This window comes from Vespula vulgaris, chromosome 10 (genome assembly GCF_905475345.1).
Source record: "Vespula vulgaris chromosome 10, iyVesVulg1.1, whole genome shotgun sequence".
Lineage (NCBI taxonomy): Eukaryota > Metazoa > Arthropoda > Insecta > Hymenoptera > Vespidae > Vespula > Vespula vulgaris.
Window position 1 is genome coordinate 2542389 of NC_066595.1, and position 25112 is coordinate 2567500.

General features: G+C 28.4%; 3 protein-coding genes across 5 annotated transcripts; 1 reads left to right on the forward strand and 2 right to left on the reverse strand.

Moving 5' to 3' along the window:
• Positions 1–594: 594 nt before the first annotated feature.
• On the forward strand, positions 595–4699 carry LOC127067050 (sensory neuron membrane protein 2-like). The gene is made up of 8 exons (XM_051001530.1): positions 595–782; positions 870–1024; positions 1270–1432; positions 1530–1778; positions 1985–2196; positions 2304–2475; positions 2754–2996; positions 3525–4699. The coding sequence occupies exons 1-8, from the start codon at positions 654–656 to the stop codon at positions 3780–3782; spliced, it is 1581 nt and encodes a 526-aa protein (XP_050857487.1). The 5' UTR covers positions 595–653; the 3' UTR covers positions 3783–4699.
• On the reverse strand, positions 2506–15287 carry LOC127067052 (proton-coupled amino acid transporter-like protein pathetic). Its single transcript, XM_051001532.1, has 8 exons — positions 14107–15287; positions 10558–10623; positions 10092–10184; positions 9117–9474; positions 8393–8671; positions 8093–8271; positions 7587–7756; positions 2506–5529 (listed from the first exon to the last, which is right to left on the reverse strand). The coding sequence occupies exons 2-8, from the start codon at positions 10611–10613 to the stop codon at positions 5282–5284; spliced, it is 1383 nt and encodes a 460-aa protein (XP_050857489.1). The 5' UTR covers positions 10614–10623; positions 14107–15287; the 3' UTR covers positions 2506–5281.
• Positions 15288–16915: 1628 nt separating this feature from the next.
• Positions 16916–25071, reverse strand: LOC127067053 (proton-coupled amino acid transporter-like protein pathetic). Of its 3 annotated transcripts, XM_051001534.1 has the most exons (7): positions 23506–25071; positions 23134–23284; positions 22094–22300; positions 20540–20982; positions 18458–18621; positions 18108–18289; positions 16916–17385 (listed from the first exon to the last, which is right to left on the reverse strand). In XM_051001534.1, the coding sequence occupies exons 2-7, from the start codon at positions 23257–23259 to the stop codon at positions 17320–17322; spliced, it is 1188 nt and encodes a 395-aa protein (XP_050857491.1). In that variant the 5' UTR covers positions 23260–23284; positions 23506–25071; the 3' UTR covers positions 16916–17319. The 3 variants fall into 3 exon arrangements, with proteins under 3 accessions (XP_050857491.1, XP_050857490.1, XP_050857492.1); XM_051001533.1 differs by having other exon boundaries at positions 23134–25071; XM_051001535.1 differs by lacking the exon at positions 16916–17385 and having other exon boundaries at positions 18158–18333; positions 23134–25071.
• Between the last annotated feature and the right edge of the window lie 41 nt (positions 25072–25112).

Genomic DNA, 25112 nt, shown 5'->3' on the forward strand with positions numbered 1-25112 from the left:
CGGTGGGTCAAATCAAACGTACGATATTTCATTATCCGTACGAGAGGTGGCGCTCGTTCTCCTTTTCGCGCACAATAATACTTATTATAAAATTTCCTGCGATTTAAATTAAAAACTTTACGATGAAATATGTATCCTAATTGAAAATAATTTATTAATCGTAGACATATAAAAATGATGAAATATAACGTTTAAAAAAATCTACAAAGCATCCATTCCGAGATTATTTAGAAATCGATAAATTAACTCTTATTTTCTATATATTCTTCTCCTAAAAAAAAAAAAAAAAAAAGAAAAGAAAGTTTACAAGAAAATATTATAAAAATAAGCAAAAGAATGGGCAAGAAAAAAATACCAGCGATTATATTCGCTACTATAGCGATTAATCATTGATAAATAAAACATGGAAAATATTTATAGACGAGGATAATAGAACACGATGTTTACCAAGTTGCACGCGATCAAAGAATTAATAAATTATATGTATATGATCGTGCAAAGATAGTTATCGATAGAAAGATTTCACGTAACGAAACGCATGTTACTTTAGTATGATACCAACCTCTTCATCGTTTGCATTCGATGATATTTCAAAGAAAGAAGAGAAAAGAAACCTAATCGTAAAAAAAAAGGGAAAAAGAAATTCAAAAAACATGCGTAAATCGGTGAAAGGATGTTTCACCGTGATTACGTTTTTGTGTGCCGCCATTTTGATAACTGCTGGAGTAGTAATGATGAATAATCAAACGTTGTCGAATTATTTACTCAAAAGAATACGTTTGGTATGCAAGGATGTTTGTGATCGTAAAAAAAAAAAAGTAATAAAAAAACTAATGAAAAAATCATTGATCTTATTTGTTTTATCATAGGAAAAAAAATTAATGGACAATACAAAGGGTTACAGTATTTGGTCGACGCCTTTGGATCTTAGAATAAATATATACTTGTTCCATGTTGATAATCCGAATGATGTATTAAGTGGAGAATTACCGAAGCTTATAGAACGTGGTCCTTACGTTTACGAGTGTGTTTTTTTAATAAGAATATTAAATAAAATTAAAAAAAAATTATTATATAAAATTATTTATAAAAATCGAATAAATTACAAGTATATAATTACTATGTAATTACGTATATATTATAATTTACTTAACTCGTTTATGATTTTTTTAAAATTATCATACTAATAATTTATCATATGTATTAATATCATTATATAATTTGAATCTTCATTTCTTTTCTCTTCTGTTTTTTTCTTCCTTTGTATAGTATAATCCTTGAAAAAGATATATTGAGCGTAAACGATATACGAGACGAAATAACTTACAATACCAAAAAAACATATTACTTTAACGAAGAGGAAAGTGGTGAATTTTTGGAGGACGATGACATTGTTCTTTTAAATATGGCCTATCTCGGTACGATAAACACGGTAAAGTCTATCGTATCTAATTTTAATAGATATTTAATTTTAAATATAAAAAAAGAAAAAAAAATAAATAAAACAAAACTTACTTTCTCATTAACAGCTATCAGGTTTTTCGTTAAACATGCTTCAACAATACGGCGATTATATAGGAATGTTATTCCCCGAAGAAAATCAATTATTTGTCAAAGCAAAAGTTAAAGATATATTGTTCAGCGGTGTATCTTTGGTATGCGATATTAGTAAACATAAAAAAATGAAATTAATCTGTATGACGTTAAAAGGAAGAAAACCTCCGATTTTATGGAACACTGAAATCGAGAATAAATACATGTACAGCCTCTTTGGAACGGTATATACTTATATAACTTTTTTTTTCATTATCATTATAAATATTATAAATAAAAATTAGATTTATATTTTATAATGTTTATTATGCATTTATAATATTTATTTATTTAGTTTTTATGTTTATAATATATATTTTTTAATGAATTTTTTTAATATATATATATATATATGTGCATGTGTGTGTATACATATATATATTCGTTGAAGATGAATGGAACTTGGGTTGGTCCAATCACCATTAACAGAGGTATACAAGATGAAACAAAATTAGGCAGCATAACTTCCGTATACAACAAACGAAAAAATAAATATTGGACAACCGAAGAATGCAATACTATTAAAGGAACCGATGGTATGATCTTTCCTTTTTACAACGAGCCACCATCACGTATCTACATTTACAGTATCGAAACTTGTCGGTAAGAAAAAAAAAAAAGAAAAAAAAGAAGAAAGAAAAGAAAACGTTATTTACGTAATAAAAAAACATATATACGTAACATCGATTCTTTCGTTATCTCGTTTGCAGAGCTTCGTTTATAGAGTTCAAGGGAATTGAAAAGATTAATCAATTGGAGGCATGGCGATATGTTTATACAAGCGAAAATTGGAGTTATAATGAAAGCGTTTGTTATTGTCCGACTACCAAGCACGAAAGAGCATGTCTTCCTATGGGTCTCATGGACGTTAACAAATGCATGGTAAATTAAAAATATAATAACAAAGTAATATCGAAGTAAATTATTATAATATATATTTATACATATATATATTTTTTTATTATTATTATTTTCAATTTTTTCAAAACGAATCAATGTAACGATGAATTCTTGTACAATTTTTTTTTTCCATATAAAAAATATCCCTACTATTAGGTACCATACTTTATTTATTTATTTATTTATTTTTTCAATATTTTAATCGTGATTTTTTGTTTTGTTATCTTTTATTACTTTTTTGTCTCTCCTTTTTTTCACAGAAAGTGCCTATGTTATTATCCGAGCCTCATTTTCTTCACGCCGATCCGAAAATTTTAAACTACGTGCCGGATTTGAATCCCCAAGAGGAAATTCATTCGAGTTCTATATTGATCGACACGCTTACTGGTAAACCTGTTTATGGTTATAAAAAAATGCAAATTAATATGAAGATATCACCGCAACCGATCGAATTGCTCGCCAACGTCACCGAGGGTTACTTTCCGATTATTTGGATAAGCGAGGTTTGATAATTATTTATAATAATAACAACAATGATGATGGTGATAATTCAACTTTGTTTTATCTCTTCGATCTATTAGAAGGAGGAATACCTTCCTTCTTATAGATCATTTATAAAATTATAATACTAAATATATATATATATATGTGTGTGTGTGTACATACATGTGTGTGTTTAATTATATATTACATATAATTTATATCGCATAAAATTTTATATATATATATATATGTATATTACATATATAATAATACTCTTTCACTCAAATAATTAATACCAGGAACTCGTAAAAGTTACAAACATAGAAAAATTATAATCAATTACAATATAATTAGGACTAAACCGTTACAGATCTAACGATAAATCTGAGTAATTGAAAATACTTGAACAAAAAAAAAAGAAGAAGAAAAAGAAAAAGAAAAAAGAAAAATAAGATAGAGAAAAAGTAAAGTAACCAAAAAAAAAAGAAAAAAAGAAAAAAATAAACATATTTTCGATCTATGATAGATTATAAATTATTTTGTTACAGGGTACAACCGAGGATAAGAAGAATTTCGATTTAATGTTCATGATTTATAGAATTAGAAGTGTTATATTGATTTTGCAATGGCTCCCATTAGTTATCGGCATATGTCTACTTCTATTGATTTTATTATGCTACAAATTACCGATACCAAGAAGGAAAATACGATCGATCGATCCGATGAAAAAAATTAATCCGACTTTGGTACTCTCGGATACACACGAACAATATTTAACTCCTAGAACACACGTACGTTCTAAATAAATATTCGAATAACATTCGAAAATATATATAGAGAAAAAGAAAGAAATAATTAATCGACAGATTTTGGAATTTTCGATCTACTATTTTTTGTTATCGCCATTGTTCTTTTTTCTATTTTTTTTTTCTTTGTTTTCCTTTTTTTCTTTTTTCTTTCCTTTTTTTTTTATTTGTTTTTTTTTTAAGGTTTTAGCCTTTTTTTTTTTTTTTAGATTGAAATATCCTATCTGTTTGTACGTTTATAAAAAGATATTTATAAACGTAAACATCGTCGTTTACGAATAACGCTCTTATATAAATGCGCGAATGGTGTTACATAATAAACTATTTACATTTAAATGATATATAATATGCGTTATTAAGGCGATATACGATTATTCAATATACGAAAGCAATTGAAATATCGTATTTAATTATCATTTTGATTTATGGCAATCTTAATCGTACGACACGATTAAATTAGTCATTTAATCATCATTAAAATTAATTAATTAACAATGAAAATTCTTATTTCGATTTTAGAACATTTGAATTAAAATATCATTTTGCTGTGTATCTCGCGAATGAGTTAAATTCGCACATTGGCGAATTATTCCTTATACACGTCGTAATTGTCAAAAAATGACAAATCATTCTTAAATGAGAATTCAATTAATTAAAATTGAATAGTTAATTAATATAGATAATGAAATATTTTTTTAAATTGCAATCATAAATCGTTAATTAAATTAAATATTGCTCAGCAACACTGTTATGCCTATATATGTACATTTTTTTTTTAAATTAAAATTCACACGAAAAAAGAATTATTGATTTTTAAATTAATACGAAATGCAGACTTAACGTAATCTAAAATGGTACGATATTAAAGTAGAAATCGATCGTAAAGAAAAAAAAAAAAAAAAAAAAAGAAAAAGAAAGCAAACAAAGAAAGAATTTTCAATTAGATATACGATTTCAAAAATATTTCCAATTAATTTTCAAGCTAAATCTGCATATCTATAATATTATTAATAAACATATATATATATGTGTCTGTGTGTGTCTGTGTGTGTGTGTATATGCGAAATATATAAAATGTACATATCTACACAAAAAAGAAACAAAACAAAAAAATGATTACAATATTATTATAAATTTTTAAGTCCCATTTCATTCGAGAATTATTTCTCTAACTCAAAGTTAGAAATAACTAACGAATTATTTATTGCGTGACGCACGCAAAATTACAAATAACGAATTCTATGTACGCATAATCGCACATTATCGTTTCTTTTTTGTCCTTCCTTTTTTTTATTTTTTTTCTTTTATCATCGCTTCCAAACTAGACGTGTTTACTTTGTTATCTCTTTTTCGTATTATCCTCATACGAAATACATTATAGATATATGGCAAGTAATGTCGCATAAAAAAGAAAAAGAAAAAGAAAAAGAAAAAAAAAAAGAAATAAAAACAAAAAGAAAAAAAATAACAAAAATTATTGCTATTGCAATAGTTGTAAATTACTTCTTATTATAGGCTTTGATGATATCTTTTATCGATATCCACGAACCAAATACCAATGCCATCATTGAGAAAATAAGTAATATAGTATTTTTAATAAGTCTCCACTTGAAGGTACCCAAATGTCCGTCCCAGCATGAAATTGTCTCGACCGTAACGGGTATGCTGATGCCGAGAATGGAAAAAAATATTGCACCTACCAGAGAAATGAATGGCTCTAATTCTTGCACGCCTACAGCTACACCGACTGAAAAAAAAAGAAAAAACAAACGAAAAGATTATAAGAAGGAAAAATAAGAGATTGTAATCTTATAATACAAGTTTAATAAAAAAAAAAAAAAAAAAAAAGAAAAAAAAAGGAGAAAGAAAGAAAAAAGGTGGAAAAAAACATCGTTTGTTTGAAATTGTTATTTGAAATGATGATAAGGAATTAAAAATACTTATTATTAGTTATGACTCGTTAAAACGCTTATATTAACGATATTTTTAATTATATTTATGATAATTCCTTGTTCGTTTCTCTAACTATATTATTGTGTGATATATAAAAGTAAAATATAATAAAATGAATGACTACGAAGGAGATTATCTTATTGTACTTTATAAAATTCCGACGTTCTTTGTATTTAGTAGGAAATTTTTTTTTTTTGTAATCTGATAAGAATATCGAAAGGAACGTTAAATTAACATCGGATTAAAATTTATAAAACGCGTTGATCAACAAATGATCAAGTGATTTTATCAAATTCAATTCCAATACAATTTATAATTTATAACAGACGAATGATTCGAAAAAATTTATCGTCGTATTTTATAGATTAATGACTTTAGTCTTATACTAAGAAGTGTGTTCTTAGCTCTTTCTTTCTTTCTTTCTTTCTTTTTTTATTTCTTTTCCAATTATCACGCTCAAGGATATTTTAAAAATATATTTTACAAATTAAAGTCTGCCGAACATCGAACGCCGATCATCGGCGAAATATAAAATTAAGAGAAGCATGCGATAAGAAAGGGATGAAAAAGATTAAAATAGAAAAGAAAAAAGAAAAAGAAAAGAAAAACTAACAATAAAGAAAAAAAAAAAAAGAAAAAAAAAACGTGGTTACAGCACGAGCAGTAGGTGATAAAAAGCAGTCGAAGTTTTTAACTGCGTAACATTTTGTTTTATTTTTGTTCCATTGTACTATGGAACCAATTGTTGCCATTCTAAAAAAATTTATTTCGTTGTAATATACTTATTCAAATACTTTTAACGCGTGGTATGGTAATTGATCCGTTTATCGATAATAATGAAGGAAATAAATTGACGAAATGAAAAGAAAGGAAGAAAAAAAAAGAAAGAAAAAAAAAGAAGAAGTAGAAGAAGAATGAATTCTAAATACGATGTGTAACTAGATTGCACGATTAGCAAACCGATTTGGACCGCATCGAAGCGGAATAAACCAAGGCTGCTAGTTAATTTCCGTCTTTTTTTATTATAACCGAGTGAACGAGTACGTGACATCGTTCCGAACAATTCAGGCCAGGTGGTTCGATGTCTGTCTGTCTGTTTGTCTCTTTCTCTCTCTCTCTCTCTCTCTCTCTCTCTCTCTCTCTCTCTCTCTCTCTCTCTCTCTCTCTCTCTTTCTGTCTATCTATCTGTCTCCCTCTTTACATTTTTTTTTGCGATCGTTCTTACACCGTGTGTCATGCGATGAATAGTACTATTTTCTGGCTCGTTTGAACTATTTGCATTAATAAAGAGACACACGTGGAACTAACTTACGTAAAAAGCGATTGAACATGTTGTTTGTCAGAGAATTTTAATTAGTAATAGGATAAATAGTCGATTAGTTATAATCCTAGTTTCCGCGTAGAATAGAGAGAAAGAGAGAGAGAGAGAGAGAGAGACAAAGATGGATTGAGATAATTATTTAATATCAGATTGATAAATAAAATTCAATATATATTGATACACTTTTTTTTTCTTTTCTTTTTGTTGGTTCTCTTCCTCTCTCTCTTTCTTTTTTAATATACGTATATTTATTATTTTAAAGAAATAAAATAAAATCGTGATAAATAGTTACAATGTCATCATTAGAACGATTCCGATAATCGATACTGAGTCATACTCGACCATCATCGGCGAGCACGCCGGTCAAACAAGTATTTTGCCTGTCCTACTCTCCTCATCTTCTTACGTTAGGAAAGTAAGACGCGCCGTCTGGCATTCGTTTCACTTGCCACGCGAACAAGACCCCGGCAAATAACGTGCGACTTATTTGATAAGGTAAAATGGACAAGAGATAGAGAGACCAGACTTACCTGTCAATAAAACGATGACAGCCCTCAAAGTCGTTTCACCAACGGCTTCGTACTTGTGACTGAATTTCGTTCTAATTGCATTCCACATAATATCCAACGGTACGAATAATTGTAATCCGTATGTGAACAGTACAGCCAATCCGATCAAAAGTTTCACCACTTGTCCCAAACTAATATCAGAAATGAGAATAATTTTTTTCTTTTCTTTTTTTTTTCATATGTATATAAATGACAATTATGTCATACAATCAGGTCGATATTTACGATCGAATTTATTTCTTGTAATGTTATAATCGATTAAACGTAACATAGAGTTTAAAGTAGAATTCAAAGTTCATGATTATGATATGATATGATATGTATGTATGTATATATATGTATGTATTTAAACAACGAGGACACTTCGATAAGAAGTTTTGATTTTGATGTATGGGTTAGACAAATACATAAGTAAATGGATTGACATTAATTATCTTGATTGTTATCAATATTTCAAAGAAACTTACATGTCCTGAACTGGTATATTTAACGTGACCGTTGCCTTTGTATTCTCTCCATATGCTAGATAGCCGAATATACCTATCATCGCATAAAGACTGACAACGATTGTCATAGTTATATTGAGTACACCAGGACAGCCGAGAAAATGTTGTGGCGTTTTCATACTGTTCTCCACTGGCATTACCTAAAGAGATTTCGATCGAAAAAAAAAGAAAAAAAAAAAAAAAATTCTTATTCTTCCTTTTATTTTTAATAATGAAATTACGTAAGACAAAGACGCTTTTTAATCTGACGAACTAACTTACCACACCGATTCCTTCAATGGCAAATACAACAGTAGCGAAGAAAATTGGTAATTGTTCCGTTTCCGAAAACATGTTGACGTTTTGAATAGGTTGAAGGTCTTTGAAAATATAATATAACGTAACCGAGAAACCAACCATCATGCTGACGTTCGCCACCATTGAAAATGGTACCATGTATTTCAAATTTCGTATTTGTCCTAATAAAATCACTGCTGGTATCAATGCTAGCATCAAAGAACCTTTGTTTATTGTATTGTGCCCGTTATAATACTCGGCAATCTATAAAGAATATTTATATCTTTAAACTTCGTATATCTAATTATAAAAAACTAGAGAAATTGACGAATGAAAATGAACATCTCGATAAATTTATTATTATCCGATAGGACGATCTAATTCGAAGGTATAGATATTTAATTAATTATAGTAAATAATTGTAAAAATTAATGATAGAGATTGAATGACGAGACTGAATTATCTGATAATACATATATTTGAGATAATCAAAAGTATCTCACTTTTAAGAAATAACGACAGAGAAGAAATATATATATATAGAAAATATATTAAATTTCTGTAAAATACGTAATAAATTCTTAACGATCGAGATTGAGTTTAACGATAAAAGAAAGAAAAAAAAAGGAATGTTATAACAGACGAAACATGTTATTAACGAACGATTAGATAAATTTTAATGACGAATTAATTGGATCTACCAACTAACCTGATGGATCGTTGTAGCAATGAATACGATGTAAACGCATGCACCACCAATGTAGGTCGCGCAAAGTGCCGTGTTTACAAATATTTTACTTGCATTAGCCCAAGGTTTTAAAATTTTAGGTCCACAGAGAAAAGCAGCATAGGCTGTCTCAGCATAAGTCATCTTTGGTGTTTTCGTACGTTTGCAGAGTATATGAGACGAACGTACCAATATGTGAACGCAATGAGCACATATCATACCGATGATTATCGTCCCTAATCCACCGATTATCAAACCTCCGTTTCTTATGGCATTAGGCATGGCCAAAATGCCGGTACCAAGCGAAGATTTCAAAAGATGAGCCAACGAACCTAAATCGCTGTAAATCATACGTTCAATTTTTCGACACCTTTTTTTATTTTTTTATTTATTTGTTTGTCTATTTATTCATTCGTTTTTTCTTTTCTTTTTTCTTTTTTTTTCTTTTTTTTTGGTTCTTCCAAAGCACAAATCTTACTAGCCAGAGTTAATACAATTCTGATATTATTCAATGTGAATTGTTCTCTTTTTTATTTTTTTCTTACTCCTTCTTTTCTTTTTTTAAGAAATTTTGTTAAGAAAAATTGTTTATCTTGATTACAATCAAAATGTATAAATTTAAATCGAAAAAGAAAACGTTCTTTCGGACCGTACAAACTCAATCGATTGTAATTGTAAAATTTTATCTAAACTTAATAAATCTGAGATATTCGAAGATAATGACAAAATGATTAATTATACTTTTATTATCTGACATTCGTTAATTCTCAGAAATATAGATTAAGAAGAATTTCATATATAATTCGATCGATATTCTAAGACATAATTTCTATCTCATGTTAAATCTTATAGACGAGCATCAATGATCATGAAGACAAAAAATGAAAAGAGGAAAAAAGAAATTATAATAAAAATAAAAATAAATTTTTTTTTTAGATATAAATCAATTTAACTTACGAATTGGTGTGCTTCTTGTCTCTGTTTTCGAAAGGATCGTAAAACTCATCTTTTTCGTTGTAATCGCCGACCGAAATCGCTGCGATCTTCGTGCTGATCGGAAAGAAAAAAAAAAATAAAATAAAATAAATGAAAGAAGACGAATTAATTACATCATTTTATCAAATTAATCGTTGATCAAACGTATGTATTGATACAGACGAATTTTAAATATATTTCGTCTCGCGATAAAGAAAAAAAAAAAGAAGAAAAAATTATTCTACGCATCTCCTATGATCCTACGATCGATTTAAATGTCTCGATCGATCGATAACCTTTATCTAATCGAAAATCATACTTTATTAACAACTACTTGTCCAGAGATATAATATCAAAAAATTGCTATCTTATTAATTACGTTTCTCTTCGTTGCTAATGAAATTACAGAACGAAATTGAAATCGAGATAAAATACGTTGTTTCATTACCTGCTGTTAAAATCCTTCATCGAGTTGGATTCTGCTTCCTTTTCCATTTTACCCATGATGATTGTTCTAAGAAAGTAGAAGAAGAAAATATATATACATTTAAATCTTTTTTAATGCAAATATCTTTTTTATAACAAACGAACGATACGTTTCTTTCTATTCGATTCACGATTTACTTATAGAAATTTTTACGAGTAAAATTTTTATGAGTAAGAAACCAATATCATTATTACATTTTGAAAAAAAATAATAGAAAAATTTCATAATCGTTTATACGAAATTTAATAAACAACTAAATTAAATACGTCCAACGCACACACACACACATATATATATATATATATCTTTTTTTTTAAATAAAATTCAACGTAGTTGAAAAGCATATATATTTGTTTTTAAATAAAAATTAAATTACTAAATTAATTATATGAAATTATTGTATTATCCGCGTATCAAATTTATATGAAGATTAAAAGATAAATAAACGGAGAAGGACAAAAAAAAGAAAGAAATTCGATTGGTTCGAACATTTCCTCGTGAAAGATCGTTGACAGTACTATCAAAGTGTAAAAATAAAAACTTTTTTAAATCTTTCGTCTTGATCATTTTAGGAATTAGCTAAAAGTTCGTCTCATCTACGTAAAAAAATTTTTCAATCAAAATGTTATCGCTATAACATCTCGAGTATTTCAGATAAAGTTTATCAATCGATGTTTGGGAATGTGAGATATCGATTCGATAATCGATCGATCCAGGACGAAGTAAATACAGAGATGAAAACAATTCGAATGAATCATACTATGAAAAGATTCTTCCTCTCATTATTTTTTTTTTGCCCCGCCCTTTTCTCATTTTAATAAATAAAAAACGCATTGCACCTAATTGTATAATAAATCATGAACCGTGCCTCTTACGACGCTAATTATTGCACACAATGTTAATGACACATATCCGTGCGATATTAAATGATAGAAATTAAAAAAAAAATATGCATCGACATACACACACACACACAAGTGTGTATATAGATACATATATAAATATATGTATATATATCAATGACGTAAAGTAAATATATTGATATAATCAGTATAGCATCGAACTTCGTGTTTGTTATCTTAAAAATTATGATAAAATATAGCTAATCGCGTACTTCTTCAAGATAATCGATTGATACCTTCGAAAAGTGACAACGAAAAGCACGAATACTGATAAAATATTTATTATGAGATACACACCCACACCCATTCATTTTTTACACACACAGACATATATACACACAATGTATATTTCTGAATTCTTATTATCATTATCATTATTATTTTTATTCCATGTAATTGGGAAGTTTTTTAATTTAAAATCAAGATTAATAGAGAATTTCATTTTTCGATTTCGAATTAGTATCTAATAAATGATTATTAATTGTATCATCGTATCTTAATCTATCGTTAGAACATCGTTAGGAATTGTTATATTTTTTGTCAAACTATTTGAATGTTTATTTAAATGCATTAAATGCATTAGTTCTCGTGAACTATGTATTTATATTATTATTCTATTATTTTATCAATTAGTCCGTCAATGTACTTAGATCGTTAATCCAATTTTTAATTTTAAAAAACGATTATTATTTAAACTTATCATATACGATTGATATCCTCTTGTACGAACGTATGTAAGTAAGTACTTACGAACGTCTACGTGGTTTAACACGAGATAACATGTTCGAAGAATGCTCATAAATCTTTTCTCTAACCTCGTCCCTCCTTTCCGACTTTTTCACTGGTTCGTATCTTCTTGGTTTAGAACAATAAATATGCAAAATTATGCAGTTTCTTTCCGTTTCCGTCTTTTTGTATATTTTATGTTAAAAATTTCTGTTCTGTTCTATCTAACAGAAAATTTTTGTTACGAGACTAATCGATTGTTATATTATACGTATCTGTTGTCGCATGTATTAACTTTTAATAATATTTCTTTTTTATTTAAAAAACTTTTAATAAAATTTATAAATAAATAAATATATATATATATATGGATAGATAATAATTAAATAAAAATTTTCGAATATGGGTGTGTGTGTGTATAAATATATATAAATATGTATATATATATCTAAATATATATATATATATTTAAATATGTGTATGTGTGTATATATATATATATATATATATGAGGTAATTTGTTTCTAACTCATAAAAATGATAAGAAGCTTTTTTAACGTTTGCTATCAACGTTCTTTGTCCAATGGTGTCGATTATATAGAAAGTATTTTTTCGAGATAGAAAAAGTAAGTGAGAGAAAAAAAGAAAGTGAGAAAGAGAAAGATTGATTGATTGAAAATTTGTCAAATTGATTTTTTTGATAAGAAAACGACAGAGTCTCCTACATGTATAGTCTTTGATGTAAAAACCTTGAACTTTTGAGCGATTCTTGCGTAACGAAGGTTTCTCAACAGTCGTCATATGTACTTACTTACGTATGTACAATGTATATATATACATATATATAACAAACGAAAGGAAAATGAATCTATGTAGATATGCATATTCATATGTAGAAGACATAAGTGAACAAATGAAAATGATATCGTGATGTTTCTTATCACGAAGCGATACTTCAGCATGGTAACGATTATTGAATTAATGATAATAAAGAGGGACTATCGAGTAGTTGAAGTTGCATATTTTCGATTAGAAACGAAATATAATTTACAAAATGAATATATTGGTAAGTTAATTTGTTAAAATGATTCATTCGTGTAAGAAAAAAAAAAAATGAATAAAAAATGAACTAGCAAGAATAAAAAAGCAAGAAAATGAAAAAAAATGTACTAGCAAGAATGGAAAAAAAAAGTGAACAAGAAAAGAAAGTAAAAAAAGGCGAGTGAAATATCGGATTAATACGATGACGAATTAAAAAAAAAAAAAAAAAACAAAGAAGGAAAAGAAAAGAAGGAAAGAAAGAAAGAAAAAGAAAAAAGTAGAATGAAAATAAAGAAAAAGAGAAAAAATAGAAATAATTCTGTCATAATGATTCTATCTAACAAGCATGTTAGAAAATTTATAAAAAAAGAAAAGCAAAAGAAATTAATTCATCGTTTACCAAGGATTCGTAATAATTTGATGATACATTTCACAAAAATGTCGATGTCAATAGTAACAAAAAGAATTTCAAATATTGTCATTGTCATGTTTGTTCAACTGTTGCGAGAATGGTTAAATAAAAGAATGAACGAACGAATAAATGAATGAATGATTTAGTGAATTAAATCAGAATAGATTTGAGAAACTGTCGTTGATTTAAGGTGGTTTAAGAAACTAATGGAAAAGTCTTCTTAGAACGTGCGTTAGAAACTCGATCTTACAAAGAGATAAGAAATGCTACTAACAATAGTTAGAACGGTAATAGAATTTGCACGTTCCCACAAATATGCACATACATACATACATATATACACATACCTACATACATAGATACATACATACATAGATACATACATAATCAGTGCGATCATAAAATAATAAAATAATAAAATATACTTACTGTTGTATGTATCACAGATGCTGCGAGATACGAAAATAAATTTCTTCTCTAAAATAATTGCCTATCAATCGAAATATCAAAATTATTTTCCTCGTTGAATTCTATCGATCGGGATCGATTGAAAGTATTGAAGAATATATATATATTTTATTTATTTAAATTAATCGAATATCAATCGATATACGTAGATTTATTAATCGTTAGATAATCCGTCGAATAATCTTTTCCTCCGCATTTCCTTTTTTCTTTTTCTTTCGTTGATATCGATCTCTCGAAATGAGGGTTGTGAACGGGGCAACGTTCTCGCTCGTTCACGATGACGCACGAGAGAAAGCACCGTTGATGCAGTTACGACGTAACAGAGTCACCGTTCTTTGTCGTAGTAAAACGTAGTAATAGTAACGTAGTAATATTAGTACAGCAGTAACAGCAGTAGCAGCAGCAGTAGCAGCAGCAGCAACAGTAGTAGTAGTAGTAATAGTAGTAGTAGTAGCAATAACAGCAGTAGTATCTCGATATTCGTAGGACCACAAAATTATTGATCTTCGTTTCGATGCAACAGGTGTAATAGGTGGAGCTCACGTGACCCGATCTTACTCAAAACTTTTATCCTATCTTCGACACGGCAAATACTCGTAAAAGAGTCACGAGAGATTTCAAGAATAAAATTCGTCGTTCTTTTCGTTTTTATTCGGAAATAGATACAAGAGAGGATAAAACAGAGAGAGAGAAAGAGAGAAAGAGAGAGAGAGAAAGAAAATATTTCGTACGAAAAGAAAAGAAGAGAAAAAGAAAAAGAAAAAGAAAAAGAGAAAAGAGAGAGAACAAAAACAACAATAAAAATAACAATAATAACAAATAATAATATCGCGATAATTATTACGTTACGTCATTGATACATGATTGAACGTAGAACGATCGAAATGATTTTAAAATAGATACATATATATAGATAAATAGATAGACAAATAGATAGACAAACTAACGAACGGACGGACGGACCGACGATTCAATCCGTTCGAGTTTTGATTCCGTTAAGAGAAACGCAACGCGACTGGGCAACCTCTTCGACGTTAGGCAGGTTTATATATACCGAGAGATAGAGAGGTGTAGGCACCGCACGTGAATGACTACCGTCGACAGACAACGCGGAGCACCCAGCGCTACGCTAACTTACTCCTTGATGGAACGGTGCAAGCAAACAAGAAGTGGGGATCGAGATCCACGAGTACCCATCGATCGATCGACCCTCTCTTCTGTCCTTCTATTGGCCGTTGATCGGTAGGTAGAAACGATTTATCTCACACTCTTTCCTCAAACATTTCTCCTCTTCTCTCCTCTCCTCTCCTCTCTTCTCCTCTCCCTTCTTTCTTTCTTTTTTATCTTCTTCTTTTTCTTTTCTTTTTTGCGTTTATTTATAATTTTTTCTTTTCTCTCTCTCTCTCTCTCTCTCTTTTCTTTTTTTCTTTTTTTTTCAATTATCTCCCCCACCACTACGTTCACACTCTCGCTCTTCTCTCTCTCTCTCTCTCTCTCTCTATCCTCCTTTTCCTCACTTTCTCTGCTCCTTTTGCTTATCTTCTATTTATTTTTGTCTTTTTTTTTTAATCGCGCGCTTTTCATTCTTCGACACTTATTTTTTGCGACATCACTGTGTGAAACTGTATCATTTGTTGTTCGTTTTTTTTTTTATTAATATTGTTATCGATATTAGTCGTTATTAGTTATGGTGTTGTTACTTTCTTTTCTGTTCTCTTTCTCTCTTCCTCTCTCTTTTTTATTAATTCCTTTTTTCAATCTTTTATTTGTCCTTTTTCTTTCACTATTTTTTATTCAACACTAGTTTATAATATCACTGTTTGCTTTATTTTTTATTTTATTATTATTATTATTATTATTATTATTATTATTATTATTATTATTATTATTATTATCGCGATATTTTTGAGAGATTATAATATCGTTTTGATTGATAAATAATTTATTGTCGTTTGCGTGTTTGTGTGCACGTGGGTGGATTAAAGAGAAAGATCAATGTGTTTTAAGAATTATTGTATACGTCGTTGATTTATCGTATTTTATATTTTTTATGAAAGAGATTTTTCTTAATCTCGCTTCAAGAAAATAAAAAAAGAAAAAGAGAGACAAGAAACGAAAGATGGATACCGATCGTTCATAATTTTGAAGCAACGAAATTTGTTTTCTTTCTCTTTGATTTTTTGTTAACAAACGCGAGATAGTAGGACGACTGCTTGACTGCGATTAACTCGAGTCCACGATCTTACATTGGGTGCAACTCGTTCGCTCCCTTTCACCTTCCCGTTTTTTCTTCTAACCGAATGCGAGTCTTGTTCTTTGTCCTTTTCTTCTCTTGGGTTCTCGGTCAATCTCCTCTCTCTTTCTTTGTTTACCCCCCCTCTCTCTCTCTCTCTATACTTTTTTCTATCTCTATTTTTCTTATTATAAAATTTTATTTTATTATACAAAATACATGATTAGTTTAATGTCTTTTATTTATTTATTTATTTATTTATTTATGAACTTTTTCTTTTTTTTATTATATATATATATGTGTGTGTGTGTAATATCTGTATGAAGAAATATTATAGATATTATATATAATATTTATTAGATAGATATTTATTTATAATTTATTAGATATAATATTACACGCATACACACACATAATACATGTATAATAAAAGATTACAAATATTAAATATATATTTATGTAGATAAATAGGTACATGTGTATATATATATATATATATATATATATATATATATATATATATCAATACGGATTTATATATTATTGTATCGTAAATTTTATTATATTTGATTTTTTATATAATACAATATTTTCCTTTTATTCTCTCGGTTACAAATAATTTATCAAATTGGAAAAACAATTTTTATATTTTTCTTCCTTCTTTTCTCTTCGATTTTTTTTATTTTTCCTTGTTTTTTTTTTTTTTATTTTTTCTTTAATCACAATCGATGTTTGTTCGATTTCATATCTCGTGCACGTGTTTCCTTCTTTAGTGCATGCAATCGATTTCAAAGAGGCATGTTCAATCACGTTTTTCGGTTCACTTTCTTATGTAATCGCAGTACATACTTACGTACATATTCACTCTCTCCACTCACTCGTCGTTATATCGCGATCGAGAGATCTCAATATTCATATCTTTTCTTCATTTAAAAAAATTCTCAGCAACTAGTTATACTCTCGGTATTCACTATAATTGTACTCAAACTTTCTATGGCACCAAAAATCTAATAATTGATAATTATAATATTAATAATAATAATAATAATAATAATTCTTATATGAAATATGTATTTTATTAATAATAACAAATATTATAATATTGTAATATTTATTATTATATTATCAAATTTTATTAATTATTATTACATATATATATGTGTGTGTATATATGTATGTATGTATGTATGTATATAGATAATCAAGTGTACACAAGATCTATCAATTATAATTCATTTATCACTCATAATTATTATTACTATTATTAATAAATATGAAATATGAACAAAATAAATCATTATTAATTATATTCCGTTTCCTCGTGAAATATCATTCTTGCAATCATGTCGTTCATTCGACGTATCTCTAAACGTAAAAAAAAAAAAAACACGTGAATCAAATATAAACTGTTAAAAAAAAAGACAAAAAGAGAGAAAAAAAAATATAACAAAAAAGAAAAGTAAATTTTTCTTTTACGCCTCTTTGACATTGATGTCAGTTCACTGTTCTACGGAAGGCCATAGAAGAGGGTCAAGATACCATATACATACTTAACTGTAGTACACGTATCCATGTTGTATATACTTACATAGATACATGTACTTATATACTTATATACATACATTGAAATATATCATTGAAAACTATTTTTAACTTGTTACATATATACATATATATATATATATATATGTACACAATCGATATGAGTCAAATACGCTATTTATATTACCAAAACGAGGAGAAAAATGATGAATAGAAATCCATTCTTGATATATAAAATGTATGTTGCTTCCTGCCACTTGGTATTGATCTCTATCAACATGGGAATAAACAATATGGTACTCGTCATGCCCAAGGCAGCGAGAAGGCCAGTAAGAGGAATCATTCGTGGAATTGCGATTGCCATGATTGCTGCGAGATCGACAATTGTATTCACGTCTTTGCACTCCCTCTCTCTATTTTTTTTTTTCAATCAATCGATTTATTTATTTATTTATTTTTTTTAATTATTATTTCGTTTATTCTCTTCAACCCAGACGCAACTGATTATTCTTTTCGTTTGTTTTAAAAGTAACTTACCTAGCAATGCAATACCAACCAAACGAAAGAGGATTTCATAACGATAATTAACACCGGTAAAGTGCATTATTATCGGCCAGATTATTTGAACAGGTATGATATAATTTATACCGATCGAAAAGAGTATGCTCATCGAAATGCCAATCTTCACAATTTCGGCTAATCTGCAAAATTTTGTAATAAATTAAATGTAATATATATATATATATATATATTACAATATTATAAAATTATACGTTATCTATAATAATATTAATATGATAAAAGATAATATATTAAAATAAATTATTATTATGTTAATTAGTATTATGCCAATAAATATTATAATAATAATATATTAATTATTTAATAATTAAATATTGTATATCTATATTTTATATATACATGTATATGTATATGTATCTTGTATATAATGCATTAAAATCAGATAAGATAATTTCTTATTTCAATTATATTATTGATCGACGTACTAAAAATGCACGATATACGAGTATTGATCAACAACGCAAACATTTGTATCGTCGAATCTTATCTAAAATGTTCTTTAGAAAAGATTCCTTTACCGTCATTGCAGAGAAAAGATAATTTTTTTTAATCGATCGATAACTGGAGCCACGTCATTAAATCCACGTGTAACAAAATATGTGTTCGACATATAACAGAATGAAAAATGTGTCTAATGAATGAGTTCTTAGAGGGAGACATTAAGAATGCGGTCGAGCTCGTTGATAAGCCGATTATTATTGATACGATTTTGTTTGAAAGCGAATAAACTCGAGACGTTTGTAAACCGCGAAATGTCGTAAGGTTTTAGAGACAATCTTTCTCAAAAGGAAAATTACGGAGTAAGTGTTCTAACAAAAGATAAACAAATATGTCCGCGTGCGTTCCAATTCTATCGATCGAATTGTAGGACATAAATGATCGATATCGTAACGTTAAAAAGAAATAAAAAAAGAAAAGAAGAAAGAATTAAAATAAAAAGAAAAAGAAAAATCATTATCGACTTATTGTTTCTTAACTACAAAAAATTCAAAATAAATTTCGAATTATTTTGGACAATTAATTATATATGATACGAACAATAGTGGTATATGAAGATGCAATTTTTTTTTCTCTATTTTCTTTATAACGTTAGTTCATATCAACGCATTCGATCTAAGTCGATATAAATTATTCGGAAATAGTAATTATAACTTTCTTTTAATAACGTTAATATTTAAGATTTACGTAACATTGTTAATTGCACCTTAAAATACATTTTTTTTTTTTTTCGTTGAAATATCATCCATAAATTCCACCATACATTGTTCGATATTCTAATGCACAAAAAATATTAAATGATAACGGTATACGATAAAACGATAGAATAAATATAATAAAATAATTTAATGGTCGATTGATCAAACTAATTGATCATTGATCATTCCATCAAAATTAATATAATACATTGACGAATTATTAGTATGACTTACAATTCATTGAATCATGTTATTCATATATAGGTAACCAATCTTTAACCGAACCACTTTATACGTTCATATAAAATTTCTTTCATGAAAGTTATGAATCATTGACGAACCATTTCGTAGACTCATTTAAAAATCATTAAAACCATTTCATTCATATACACGTTATCCATCATCTACGAACCACATTGTTTCAGATTCATATAAAAAAATAATTCGAATTTATTTTATTCATGAATTCAATCATAGACGATATCACTGCGTGAATAGATTTTTTCAAAACCATCGAAACCATTTTATCATGGTTCCTAGATGGTTTATATAAATCGTTAGACGTTGCGTTGTAGATAATCGAATTTCATTGAAAATCGAAGATGGTTTAAATGCGTTCATTGCAAAGAATGCACGGTTCACTTTATCTATCTCGTTGTTCTTTTTATCGTCTAAGTATTTGTAATAGTTCGCTGCGATTTCATTCCTGCGTTTTTCTTTCTTTTTTTTTTTTTTTGTTCAATCGCGAATAAATAATTCCACATCGGTATCTCGAAGTGCGTTATCATTCTCATGAGCAATACACAAACATATTTATTTTCTAAGAATAAAATACACTCACACTTCGTCGAGAGGCAAATTCTTGATCACGGTGTCGCAGGTATCCTTGTATTTGTTGTATCCCAAAAAACCAAAGATGATATAAATTATCGTGTTAAATAACGTGGAAATGATTATCAATCTTGGTAGATTAGTTGGATTATGCATTATGTTTTCTAATGGCAGCAATATTGTAATATTGTGCAGAGCGTAAATAAATATAGTGAGAAACATTGGGACCGAGCGAACGTTTGTGAAAGCATCGAGACGTTTCAGGCTTGGAAAATCTTCGAGAAAATAAATCAAGCTGATCGTTATCCCGATGATGAAGAAGATTGTACCGAAGATAGAAAATGGCACCAGGTATTTGAAATTAGGCACGAGTATCAGGCAACAATAAATTGGAAAAAATATCAACACATACATTCTAATGTTCATTACGATGTTTCCGTAATATTCGATTACCTGTGAAATTAAATTAATATTATAATAAAATCAAAGTGTATTTATTCATTTTCGTTGCGCATATATATATATATATATTAGATGCATATAATATTGTGTATATATAAATGCATATATATATGTATATACTTAATGATAGAAGAGATAAGAATACAGGTTTTGATTGACATTATCGAAAGGGGGAGCCTGATGGTAAAAAAAAAGAAAAAGAAAAAATATACGAGAAATTACGAGTCGGTTGTTGTGTTTATTGAACGAAAAACGAGTTTGTTTTTTTCTCTCTTGTATTTTTTCCCATCTTTGTTTTTATTTTTAATGTCACCGATTTTCTTCATTCTGTAATGCGTTAATTCTACTTTTAATAATATTAATAAACTTTCGACGATAGCCAATCACGAATAGTCAATCGATAAAACGATACCGATTATAAGCAGACGATTGTGAAAACATTTTTTTTAATAAATGGATAAAAATGGATAAACATTCATATATATATATATATGAATATTCATACGTGATTTGTTATTGATAAATAAAGAATATCTCTTTTATAAAAATGAAACCGTTTCATCGACATCAACAAAATATCAAGAAACAACGTCGATCAAAGAAACGTATATAAATACAAATAAAATGTTATAGATCCGAACAATGATAATTTTCGTTGAAAGATAATCATGCACGAAAGCGTACGTATTATACTTTCTCATTTTTAAATATTTACATATCGTATTGACGTTACATCATTTTACCTAATAAGGACAATCTTTTTTACGTGGATCAAGTTATATTACCGTCGTAAACCGAAACGTCATAAAACGTACTTATATTATACAGGCGAAAAAAAAACCCAACGTAAAAACTTCTTCGTGCGTTTCCTCCATTTTTTTTTTCTTTTTCTTTTTATTTTTTTTTTGTGCCTGTTAATAATCAACGATATATGCATATATACGTTCTTTTTTTTTTTTTTTTTTTTTTAATCAGTTTCTCCTCGTTCGTATCGATTGAAATGAGTCATCCTGCATATACGTATTCACGTGTGTGTGTATATATATATATATAATGTGTGTGGGTGTAGGTGTGTACGAGTGTAGGACGATTCGTGTGTTACCTGCTGAAAGGAACTGGCTACGTAAAGTATGTATATCACGACTTCTGAATACTGGATGAAGCATATGATAATGTTCGTGAAGATTGCAAAGCCTCTAGCACACCAACGCGTATTCTCGGGACCCGTAAGAAATGAGACCTCGACGGTCTGAGCTAAATCCAAATTTGGCAAACGATGATGACGGCATAATATCTGAGAGCACTGCACCTGTGAACGAATGAAGAAGAAAAAAAATTTATACAAATGAATATATATATATATATATATATATATATATATATATATACACATACACACACACATATATATATATATATGTACAGAAAAAGGAAATTAAAAAAAAAAAATGTCGCTGCGCTGGTTTTCACATTTCGAGGTACACGTAATAAATATTACTATTATTATTATTTGGCACGGAAATGTCATTGATATTAAATCAACGTTTCGACAATTTTTAAATTAACGATTCGATAATAACGTTTCGAAAAAATTCGAGAAAAGAAAGAAAAAGAGAAAAAGAGAGAAATACTTTTGCTTCCTTTTACTCTATATTTTACGTTCCATCATGAATTTGATATAACAAATAAGAACAAAAGGCATGACTCATAAGAATTACTTTCGTCGTCAATTTCGATTAGACTTAACGTGGGACTTATCATTTTTGCTTTCTTCTTTTTTTCGTTTCATGAGCAAACGAAAATTGTATTACTGCGTTAACTTATATCGACAATTGAGACATTAACATTATTTTAATTATATATTGAAATATATATATTAATAATTGATATTAATGATATTACAAATATAATTTCCTGATATAATAAATAATGAAATAAAAAAAATATATATATCTTTCATACTTGATTGAAGAAAAAAAAAATAAAAAATAAGAGTGAAGAAGTTTAACAAAAACTGAAATTAAAAAATGACGATATAAAAGAAAAAAGAAAAAAAAGAAGAAAGAAAATTAAACAAACATATGGAAGATCGAACGAGCTTTATCGATTCGTCGGACATGTATAACGTAGCATGTCACGTACCAGAACGACAGAATTGTGCATGTAAATCACACCAGTAAGGAGACCACAAATGACGGACATCACGTAGCCGGTTTTTCGAAACGTATTAGGCATGAAGAGGATACCGGCGGTTACGCTTACCTTCATTATATGTATAAAAGCACTAAAGTCCCTGAAAATCATATAGATACATAGACAACATAATATAACAATCAATACTATCGTTAGATTCTATTCTCATTTTAAATTTCAAAGAATTTCGATTTCGTTCTCATTTGGAAAATGATTTCTAAATGTGATCAAATAAAAACAATAATTACAAAAAAAAGAATAAAAACAAAACAAAAAATACACACACACACACATATATATATATAATAAAGATAATCCTACGAAATTTTTAGTTCATCCTGTTGAGTTGAAAAAGAATCATAAGTTTGTACGTTCTCCGATAGGGAACCATCGATCCCCTCGACGTTCTCTTTCGTTTTAAGCCTGTCATCGAATAAGAATGCAATATGAGGATACAGATAAGAGATTGGCTCTTCTTCTTAGATAGAAATACGAGAATAATCTCACATCTTCTCGGCCATCTCGGTTGAATTCTTTGAAAACGACGCCGACGCTTGAAAGTCCGCTTCCGTCTTCCTCCTCCTATCCTCTCCACCTCTATCAACCTTATATTTCAACCTTCGGACAATATCCGGAAGTTTTCACGGTTGTAGACTCTTCAATAATATCATCGAGGACAAGATAAGACCCACGGACAATCGGTCGATTGCGATATGTCATTCAATCGTATGTAATACGTGTTGTACATTAATTAATAGACATCATTTTTTTTTTCTTTTCTTTTCTTTTTAACGATGACACCCCCTTAAAATATATACGTACGTCTGAATGATACTTTTTTTTTATTTTTTTGACCCTTCTTCTTCTCCTTCTTCTTCTTCTTCTTCCCTTTTTTTTTCACTGTTTGTTTCTCTTTTTTTTTTCTCTTTCTTTCTCCGAAAGAGGATTAACGCGATTTAAAATCTCCCTTGTACAGGTTATTCAATATCGATCGGAAGTCGATAATTTGTAACTAATGCGATGATTACGATCGATCTTTGATATATCTAACAGATGACCAACAATTTCTGTCGAAAAAGATTGATTAAGGAAGGAAATTAATACAAGGAAAAAAACTGAGGAAACAAAACAAAAAACAGAAATGATTGTTTCGGATATCCGACGTTTTGAGATCAATTTTTTTTTCCTTTTTACATTATTTAATTTTCGAAAAAAGAAGAAGAAAGTAAAGAACAAAAAAAAAACAGATAAGTCAGTTGGTGTTAAACGTCTAACGAGTGGAAAAGAAAATTTTTAACGGCAGATTTGATCGAGGGGAATAAGAAAAAAAAAAGGAAAAAGAAAGGAAAGAAAAGAAAAGAAAAGAAAAAAAGGAATCCATCGAAGAAAAATTTTTTCACTTACGATAAATTCGAGCGACGATGACGTTAATAAAGAAAAATATAGAAAAAAAATTACTGTTTGCTTTTCGTTGCGAGAAAAAAAAGAGGAAGAGTTATTAAAAGAAGATCGTGACCGTGCAAACGAATTGGTTTCGCTTGGCAACGAACATAAAGAAGAAAAGAGAGAGAGAGAACAAAAAAGTAGAAAAGAGAAATAATAACAACAATAATAATTCTCGAATTTTTACATTAACATTATCGTTTCAAGCACGAACGATTGCAATCTCGCTGACACTTTGGTTCTTTGAAGAGATAAAAATTAAAAAAAAAAAGAAAAAGAAAAAGAAAAAAAAAACTCATTCGTGATTGTCAAATCGGTATCTCTCAAAATGCGATTGCTTGGGGGAAGGGAAGAAAAAAAAAAAAAGGAAGAAAAAATAATGAATAAATTAATAGAAGAAGAAAAAGAAGAAAAAAAAGAATACGTTTATTATTTTTTACGAAATCGTTCTCTTTTTTTTTTTAACCCACCCCCTATACCCCCTA